Below are 10,611 nucleotides of genomic sequence, written 5' to 3' on the forward strand. Positions count from 1 at the left end.
GATTATCAGCCAGAATGGGCGAAGAGCAATTCTCCTCAAATAAAAACCATTTTCTCTAAATGCCACCCAACATTTAATCAATGTATATAGTCAAAGTTATATAAAGATGTAAAGTAGATTTGAATCATTTGTTTTCTGGGGGTACATTTTGCAATGCTTTTAAATACTCCTTGAATGGTATAGAAGGAAGGAATATTATTTATGTGTGTTTGGGAAGATTTTATTGGAATAATTAGTTATTCCTGCTTCCAAATTTTTATAGGCTTATATTGTTGGAGCTCTGTTTTATGGCATAAAATCCTGGAGTCCAAAATGTCTATTTTCCATATGTTTGAATGTGCCTATTATTACTCATTTTAAAAACCACAATAATGTTTTCAATGATACCTAATGTTCAGTGAGCCGTACTGGGTGCCAGGGGTTGCACTAAGGATGCTGTCCAGTGCATCATGCAGGGTCATCTCTGTGGGCATTCCTGGGGAAAGTCTCTGTTAACTGTTAGTATCAGGAAAAGCCGTTCTTCTAAGTACTTGGTGTTTGTCTTGTGGACAAGAGCGTCCTACACAGATCTCTTTGCTTTAGCTCCCAGGAAACTCAGAGCAGAATTGGTCATCCTCTGCTATCAAGCGTAAGGGTCATTAGGCATGCAGTCTTAAGAATAAAGTAGAATATAACTAGATAAATGGATAGATGGATGGATGGATGAATGATAGATAAAAGATAGATAGATAGATAGATAGATAGATAGATAGATAGATAGATAGATAGAAAAAATAGAGGCAAAATCAGCCCTCAGTGGTCTCCTTTCATCTCTCTTTGTCCTTTGCCCTATGGACTAAAACTTGAAAACTTAACGGCTTCTTATTCCAGAGCCTGGAAGTCAGAAAATCAGGAGGTTAGCATCTTGCTCTTTCCATGGACCTGTCTCCCAGGGCCGTCTAAGCAACGCTTTCCATCAAAACTACTTCCAGAAAAGAATGTGGGCATCTAATCCACACCAGTAGCAAACAATTGATAACAGTGTAACCTGCAGTCTTTCTCAGAGTCTTGCACAGTTTATTGGACTATAAACCAAAGGAATGCAGCTCTCAATGTGAAATTTGAGGAGTCAGAACAGGAAGGCACCTGGGGGCCAGGGAGGGGCAGGGCCTGCACAGTGGCCCCTTCCAGACGCTGCTGCTGGGCAGCTGTACGTGCGTTCTTCCACCAGCTGCCACAGTCTTGGCCTGCAACTACCTCCTCTGCCTTGTCTGACCAAGACTGCCATTCTTTAGGGATAGGAGAAGCATCTCCCATGTTTGCTGACTTTTCAGTCCTCTCTGCACTTCTTATCTCACCTATCCCAGTAGGCTTTGTCCAAAGAAGCCATCAGTGCATGACGGCAGAATTAGCGTTTGTCCTGAGCAGCACAAAGTAGCTGAGGGGTGGGGGAGGCAATGGAGACCTTGGGATGGAGCGCACACATCAGCTGGTGGGCCTGCTTTCAGGTAACTCGTTTCATGCCCCAGCACCACTCAGTCTGCACCATCTCAGCACGACGGCTGTGATCCCTGCTTCCGCCCTCAGCCCTGCCAGCCTTCTCCTGCCTCGCCCAGTGTCCCCCTTCCAGCCTTGGCAAGACCTCTGAGAATGTGGCAAAGTGGCAAGAGCATGAGCACTGGCATCCATTCCAAGGTCTGCACCAGACCAGCTGTGAGATGTTGGCTATATTCCTTATCCTGCTGAGCCACGGTTTTCTCATCTATAAAACCAAAGGAATGGCACCTGGGTCACGAGATTATGAAGAGGCTCATGAACGAAGCATAAATGAGCTCATATATATACAGCACTTAGCATGGCAACGTAGCATGGCCCTTAGTAATGCCCTTTTCTAAGAGCAGGGACTGTCTTCTTCATCCCGGGGACAGGGATGGACCAGGGTTCTTTCTGGGCAATGAGTGGGCTCTTGCTCTCTGCCTGTCTTGAGACACTGTTGGAAGGAAATCTAAGCTCCTTGTGACCGTCCAGTGTTACAGTCCAGGAAACTGATACCCAGAGAGAAGAAGGAATTTCTCTAGGCCACTTGGCCTCTTAATAGAGGAAATAGACTTGAACCTGGGGTTGCTGGCCTCCCTCCTAAGGCCTGTTACTGAGGTTTTGGATTGGTGATGTCATGGGAGAGTGAAGCAGGACCTGTAAGTCATACTTGCCTTACAAAGCTCACATCAGGCGTTGCCTCCCATGGAAGGCTGCCCTGACCTTCTCTCCCCTATGCTGAGCCTGATGGCTCCGGGCCAGGGTTCCCACCATGCCCTAGGCTCTCATTCATCCCTAGGGATACTCTGACATGGGTGACGTGCTCTAGGGCTACCAACCAGAAATTTAAATTTACAAAGAAGGACCTGTGTTTTATTTCCTCACTCCAGCATTAGGCAGAGAAGCGCTTAGAAACTGAATGAATGAGTGAGCATACGTCAAAGCAGTTGGTCTTTATAGATTCATAATGCTTTTAACAAAGACTCTCCCCTCCTGCGCTCTCTCCCTACTGATCCTGCCTTTCTGCTACATGAAGATCTCTGACATCGAGAGCCGGATCTCAGCCCTGACCATTGCGGGATTAAACATAGCGCCCTGTGTGCGTCTCACACGAAAACGAGACCAGAAACAAAGAAATCAGGTGCGTTTTGTCCCTCACTCCCGGTGTGGGAATTGTGCACAGCCTGAAGATTTTAGAAGATGAAATATTTTCGGCTGTGAGAAGGTGTGTTGATTGCTGTGTTCTGTTTGTAGGTACAAACTATAGACACGTCAAGGCAGCAGAGGAGGAAACTGCCCGCTCCACCAGTGAAAGGTATGCGTAATTATTATAAAACCACAGAGCTACCAGAGAATTAAACCTGGCTCATTTCCTTTGAGTAACTCAGCGGTCTGAGTTTGAGGATCAGATCCCCTGGGGAGTTCTCACCCAGAATCGCTCCTGGGGAGAGCCTGTCTTGACTTGGATTCCCCCAAGAAGCAGCCCCTGGGACAAGGATGTGAGTGCAAGTAGTTTATTTAGGAGGTGATTCCAAGAGGCACTAGTAGGGGAAGAGAGAAATGATTCAGGGAAGGAAGTGAAGCCAATACAAGGTGCTAAATACGGCTGGGCATTTCTGGGAGACAGTAATGGCTGCACCTCAGAGTTTCCTGCCCAAAGAGTAGGAAGATGAGGTATTTGAGCTCTCATCCGTCATGGCGGGAGGTTCCTCCTACAGGGCCATTAACTCCCCGGTATTTCTGATCTGCCCCATGCATGGATGACAGAGTGGCAGTGCTTGCAGTAGGATGCTGTCAGAATGTGCTGGAATAGTGACTGTCAGGGAGATGTGGGCAGAGCACCAAAAGCATCTAACAGAGTGCCCACCCTTGAAGGGATGCCAGCGATGCCGGTTGCATCACTCTTATCTTGGGCATTTTCAATGATTTCCCTGGATTCAGGAGCCACATCATGATGATGCCAAATTAGAAATTTAGATCTACATGTTAGAAGTGTAGAAAGTCAGAAGATACCTGCCCAAATCTTGGTTCTACCGTTTAGTATTCAATAGACATTCATTGAATGCCTACTTTACATGCCACAAACGCCTATACAATTAAAATTTATTACAGATTCATGATACCTTATTTGAAATCCTTTGGTCAATATGTGTTTCAGAACTTCCTGGGCATTAGAAAGGTAATATTGTGTATTTCAAAACAGCCCCTGCCCCACGGTGTCTGGGGCAGCATCTGATAAACAATCAATGTCCTTGCAGGAAAGCATGAGAATGCTCACACTTGGTGGGATGACAAGGACTTCAAAGGGCCACACATCAGTTCAAGTCAGGTTTTGTCATCAGACCGTTTTGGCTGCAAAGTTCTAAATGTGCAGTTTTTAGCGCTTTTTCTATTTCAGAATTGTAAACAAGAATTTATGGGCTCTATCGGATTATCTCCAAGCTACCTTTTCCCAGAAAGCCATTAATGATGAATTGATTTGGTTCATGATAAAAAATAAACACAAAATAAAAAGATTCCACCATCAGACCTGTAGATCAGAATGAGATTCCAAGTCTAGAACAAAAATCTGGTCTTTCTCCCTTAACAATCGGTCCAGCTTCTAGGTGACACCTATTCCCATTTGTTTCCTTTTAGCTGAAAAAATTGAGGCATCTTCAGTGACGACCATTAAAACATTCAATCGCAACTTCATTCTTCAAGGCTCCTCGACAAACAGAACTAAAGAAAGGAAAGGCACCACCAAGGATTTGGTGGTGAGTGTCATCTCTGTCCGGATGCCCGTCACTTTCACGGTAGAGGGTCCCTGCATCCTGTAGTCCTTCTTTCTGCAGCTTCCGCATCGGAGCCCCAAGCAGAGTCCTTCCCGCGTGGTCTCGTGGTCTGTTGGTTGGGGGTGGTGGGATGTAAAAGAAGCGACGAACACCATGCCTGGTATTGCCAGCCTCTTTGATCTGTGGCTACATCCACTCAGTTATCTCTCCAGCTCCTTGTAGGAACCAGATTTGATATAAGAGAAATAAAAACACATACCCAGGAATGTAAGGTCTGGTTGAGGTGTAGGAGTTTTTATTCTGTTTTTGAATCGTATTCACTCTTCCTTAAGTTTCCTGTCAGCCATTACTTACTTGTGTTCCTGAAAAAAAGTCAGCAGCTGCCCCTTAATGAGGCAAAGGAAAGGACAGAAGATAACCTGCACAAACTCTAGAGGCCATTGGATTGTTTGCCTGAACACCACCATGTGCTTCAATGTTGGCAGATGCTTGGTGCTGCTTATGTGGGAGATGATCCAGAGAAACTGCCTCAGTGGCACCCCTCTGCTAAGGGCAGAAGGCATCTCCGGTGACAAGATTAAAGCAAGGACAAACTTATTCTGTTGCCTTTTATGCCTCACCTGTCACTCCCTTCCCCTTCCTCTTTCTCCTTGTCCTTGTCTCCTGAGCGCAAAAGCACCAGGTAATGGCATAATGATGGTGGGCATGCCGTTTTGAATTACAAATGACTGCATCTATCAGACGCCATATGGCAATGGCAACACGCTGCCCTTTGTCTTTCCTTCATTGGTCAGCCATTACCACTGACCTTTCAAAGTCCAATTACCTTGCTCCTGGCCATTACTGCAACGAGCTAAAAAGATTCATTGTTACACTAAAAGGGCAGACCACTAGGGCCAGGGAGGGAATCTGTTATAAATCAGATAGTTAAAAATAAATTACCTTTCATAGAGCTAGAACATAGATTGGTGGCTGCCAGGGGCTTTGGGAACGAGAAATAGGAAGAAACTACTCAGTGGGTAAGAGGTTTTACGCGCAATGATGGAAATGTTTTGAAACTGCATGGAGGTGGTGGTTGCACAACATTGTGAATGGACTAAATGTCCCTGAATTGTTCACTCCAAAATGGTTAGTTTTATGTTATATGAATTTCACCTCAATAAGTTATTTTTTAAAATAAATTACCTTTAAATAACACAGAGCAATTAAAAATGAAAGAATAGACAATATTTACTAAAGAAGTACAAACAAAAAGGGACAGAAATATTACTTGCAGACAAAGGAGAATTTAAGCCAAGGAGCATTTAGCAAAAACAAGAAAGGAGGATGTTTTGATTTTGATAAAGAAAAATAGTCACTCATGAGCCTTTCTTGATTTGGCAAACAATAGAGCAATACAATTTATTGTGCTATGGCTGGTGACTTTAAAATTCCCTTAATTAAGGTATGTACCTAACTTTCTACTTTACAGAGGACTCTCTTTCCAAACATCAATGGACCATTTATAAAAACTGACTTTATAGCAGCTACAAAGGAAACCTCAATAAATTCCAAAAAGTAGAAAGTATAAAACTACCTTCTATGACCCCAATGCCAAAAATGATCTAGAACAGCACACTGTTCAACAGAACTTGCTGAAATGATGGAAATGCTGTGTATTTGTAGTGTCCAATAGAGCAGCCACCTGTGGCTATTGAGCACTTGAAATATGGCCTTGGAGGTACTGATTTTTATGTTCTTATTTAATTTTAATTAATCTGAATGTAAATCACTACAGTATATAAATAGCTTCAGCAACTACCATGTTGGACAGGGAAAATCTAGAAAATTAGAACAAAAGTTAAAAGAAGCAGAAACCTTACTTGTTGGATTTATAAAGCATGTGCGCCCATATACACAACTATACATATATACAAATGCATACTCTCACACACACATTTCCAAGGAACTATGAATTAAAGAGAAAAGCAAATCCACAGAGCATTTAGAAAATGAAAACGTTACATATATCAAAACAAATGGGAGACATATAGAAATACACTGAGTCAAATTCATCGTATTAAATTTTTTTTTTATTATTAAAGGAGAAGCAAACTAATGAGATACACATTGAATTCCAGACATCAAAGATAAATGCAGGAACCAATTCATTAAAATTAGAAATCTATCGACATGATTGTAAACCCAAGAGTTCGTTCTTTGGAAAAATAGAAAAATTCTGTAAGCCCAATCAAGAAAAAAGAAATAAAATAAAAATAAGAGATTATAATAGCAATATGAATTTTTTATTTAAATATATAATGTGATGTAAATCTTAAGTCTTATTTCTAACCAAATCAGAATATTAGTAAAATGTGGCTTATGAAATAAAATTTTTAAATTTATTAAACCTTCAAAAAAGGATTCTCTGGCCAAGTGGTTTTGCTGATAACTTTTTAAGGAACAGTTAATTCCCATGCAAAATAAAATGTTCTAGAGCATTAAAAAAAAAAGAAAGAAAGAAAACTAAAAGATTTATGTTAGAAAGCTACTATAATGCCAGCTACCATAGCCTGACATGGCCGGTAAGTGTGCACAGGGGCTCCATGCCCACTCACACACCCAGGCATGCGCAGACATACAAACCACCCACCGATCGAACTTCTTCAGAGAGGTGAAGCATACTAAATAAAATCTCAGCAAATTAAACACAGCAGCAGCTTAAATGCTAAATCACCAGGTAAATTTCACAGGAACGCAAAGGTCCCTTTACTATTGAGATGTTGATGAATAACTCACACCAATAGTTCAATAAGGAAAATCATTTCTCAAATTAATTTATGGCTTAATCCAATTCCCATAAAAATCTCAGCGGGACTTTTTTAAAGTTCACATAAGAATAAATCAGAAAGAATAGACAAAAGCATTTTGCAAAGTTGGAGTGATTTTCCTGCCAGATTGTTAGAACAAATTAAAAGCTGTAAAGAAATGGATGATTAATGGAATAGAATAGAAAGCTCAGCTACAAATACAGGCACATGTGAAAACATGTTTATGATTTTTTTTTTTTAAGCATTAGGAACCAGTAGAGAAACGGTCTAGATTACTTTAAAAAAACAAAAACAGCACTGTGCTTGGGAAACAGGCCAAGCGGCTGGGAGTCGGAAGGGAGTCAGTCTGCCCTAGTCCATATACCGCAGTACATTGCGGACGGATTCAGATGCACAGGTAAAAAAAAAATGCATCGCTTTTTAAATATTGTGAAATATTTATCTGGTCAATGAGCATGAATACCTTTTATGATGTTAAAAAAAAACAACAAAAAACAGTAGACGTTTTTAATTGCATGTCCTCACTTTTGCCAAGTGGCCAATGACTGTGCTGGTTGTGTCGCCCCAGGAGCCCACTTTGGAGTCTGCTGTAATGTATTAGCGCCATGGAACTCCACTGCCAGTGACCCCACTGCCTCCGGCCCGACACGACAGTGCCTTGACCCAACAGCCATTGAGTACTGTATGGATTTCCACCTGAGGAGGAGGTCTGGGGAGGCCACGTGCAGCATTGCGAGGGCTGTCCTGACACCTCACCCAGAGCGCAGTCCCACTCAGCATTGAGGTCTCGCCCACTCTCTGCCTTAGGCTCCTGGGGGAATCCAAGACAGAAAACCATGATGCTGGCTTCCAACAGCAGAGCTCCACGTCCAAAAGATGCATCATTTCCCTGTTCGCTTTGCTACTGTGTGTTGTCTTTCCCGTCTTTTTTTTTTTTTGATCCCATTGATTCAACTAGAATGACATGACAATTTGTCCAAAGGAAAATTGTTGGGGTGGAGGAAGGGGTGATGGTATTTAATTCATCATGGATTCTTATTCATCTCTCACAAGCATCTTTGTCTTGCAAATGCTAGGGTGAAAATGACCTTGTAGTGAGCACCAGGGACTGTCAAATTTGGGGAGTGCTCAACCATCAAGGGTGCAGGTCCCCCTTCAGCCACCTCCTCTCTGCTAAGCTCCTAGCCCACCGCATCACCAGTCATTCCCATTGCTTTGCAATCACAAGCCACAGACTGGGAAGCTCTGACTCCCCCACGCCATGCCCAGGTCTGTCTGAAGCAATGGCTCACTGAGAATTTAGGTTCTTCCTTGAACTGACTGTGACCCCACTCTGAAGGGGAGAGGGGCTTGAGAAAGCCCAGCATTGGTTTAACTGTAGGGCACGATCCAGAATCAAGATGAGGTGGGTTAGCAGTGACCGCATCTAAATAAGATTTAGGCAAATGGATTATCGCAGACTATAACCTTACGTCATCCTCCAAAATTTATTTCCCAATAACTATTCAGCAAAAGTAGTAAAATGACCTTAAAGACAAAAAAAAAATGGTTAAGGAACAGCCTTCGAAAACTTTACAGGTATGAAAACAAGCAAGGACAAACTGTGAATTTAATGGACACAAGAGTTGACACTAACTCCATGTTTCCGGTCTCAAATGCATGACTCAAGTATGTTTATAAAAGCAAATGGAACTGGAATTTCACTCAATTCATTGTGTATTTGTAACCTTTTTTATTTGCTCCTGGTATATTCTGAATGTGAGGAAAAAGGCAAAGATGGGAGGCAAGAGAATAGTGTGACTGATGTTTATTCTCATTTTAATCCTTACAGCAACCCTATTCAGTAAGTATCCCCATTTTTCAGGTTTGGAAACCGAGGGCCAGAGAGACTAATTTGCCAAAGTCACGCCTTTAAGCTAACTATAGTTAGAATGGCTCGCAAGAGCCTCACTCTGTGTTATTTTCAACTTCAATGTTCTTTCGCTGCTCGGCACAATCCCAGACCCAATTTGCTGCTGAAATGTGTGTTATGATCCATTCCTGGTGTGGGAGGCGGGGTCTACCTATCGTCAAGAACACTTTTTGCTGATGCTGTGTGTGTGTTATCCAACAGAAACGATGCCTTTGAAATAAAGGAAATCTTTGGCTTTGTGTTCTGTTGGTGAGATTCAAAGCAAACAAATACAAATTTGAAAAACACAACAAAAAAGATCTGAGTTCCAGCTGAACGTTTCCTTTAAGAGGCATGAAACGCAACTACCGTTGTGTTACAGTGTTAAAATATTCAGTTCTTTATGACAAAAATGTGTACTGTGTAAGCCTTGCAAAAAAAAAAAAAAAGAAGCCTGCTCTATGGCATTTGAATTTTTATAAAGGTTTCCTTGTGCCAAATAAGTGCAAAGATTTAATTTACTATTAAAAACCATAAGCATATGTTATAGTTCCAGAAGAATTATTTTGTCATCAAGTGATTTTGATCTCCAGTGTCAATATTTATATTTAGATTAATTTTTATAAATGAAAATATTTTAATGGTTTAAGAAAATGAGGACAGTGGGACCATATCTTTGATGACTTCTGAAAGTTATGCCTGCCTTCCTGTTATATGCACATTGCCAAGAATTACTGTCAAGAGAAATGATACAGAAGTAAAAGTCATTTATGAAAATAATGTTTGTGGGTCTGTGGTTTTTGGGTTTCTGTTTGGTTGGTTGGCTAGGAAACACTGGGAGTGAAGAGGGGATAAGGAAATAAGTCAATGACCAGTCATTGGATGGCTGTTGCTGCAGGACCCATCGTCCTTCCAGTGACACCATTAACCTCTCCATTGCTTCTTCTCCTGAGACCAGAATTCCCCAGTGATCACCTCTACTGAGTGGATCACTCAGGTAAAACCAGCAGTCTCAAAGCAGGGGTCAGTGTGGTTTTGTCTCGTAGGGGACATTTTGACTGTCACATTGCAGGGGTGGGGGGAGCAGGGCAGGGTGTATACTCCCAGCCTAGAGTGGATAGCAGCCAGGGATGCTACTAAACATCCGACAATGCACAGGACAGCACCCACAGCAAAGATTATCCAACTTACAATATCAATCATGCCAAGGCTGAGAAGCGGGGTTAGCCCCTGGAGGTAAGCCTGAACTCCCAGGGAGAAGCCCCCGCCAGCCTCTGCAGGGACTGTGTAGCTGAGCAGGAAGCGGGACAGGGCCTCCCTCAGTTGTTCACAGGCTCAGGGCAGCGGTTGCTCCTCTACTGAAGCCAGACGCTGGCCCCTGCCATCCCCAAATAGGAATAGGAACCCTCCACTAGCCTGAAATGAATGAGTGAACGAAAATACTAACAAGCCGAGAGCCTTTTCTGCCTGGTGATCTAATGCAGTGGTCCTCAACCTGGGCATCAGGGTCATCTGTTAGAACCTAGATTCAAGGGCTAAATCCAGCCATCCACAGTCTTCAGTCTACCTTTCTCTCCACTGTGCCTGGTATAATAATGTGTGCTGAACACTAATGACAGAC

General features: G+C 42.5%; 1 protein-coding gene across 1 annotated transcript in view; it reads left to right on the forward strand.

The window, feature by feature from the left end:
- MYRIP (myosin VIIA and Rab interacting protein) overlaps positions 1-9,770 on the forward strand; it is a 279,386-nt gene extending 269,616 nt beyond the window's left edge. Inside the window, exons 15-18 of the mRNA XM_019662728.1 lie at positions 2,448-2,656; positions 2,770-2,830; positions 4,153-4,271; positions 7,668-9,770. Coding sequence (XP_019518273.1) covers positions 2,448-2,656; positions 2,770-2,830; positions 4,153-4,271; positions 7,668-7,700 — 422 coding nt within the window. The 3' untranslated portion in view covers positions 7,701-9,770. The remainder of the gene's footprint in view (positions 1-2,447; positions 2,657-2,769; positions 2,831-4,152; positions 4,272-7,667) is intronic.
- Positions 9,771-10,611: the final 841 nt, after the last annotated feature.

The sequence above is a fragment of the Hipposideros armiger genome, unplaced genomic scaffold, assembly GCF_001890085.2.
Source record: "Hipposideros armiger isolate ML-2016 unplaced genomic scaffold, ASM189008v1 scaffold_380, whole genome shotgun sequence".
NCBI classification, from domain to species: Eukaryota; Metazoa; Chordata; class Mammalia; order Chiroptera; family Hipposideridae; genus Hipposideros; species Hipposideros armiger.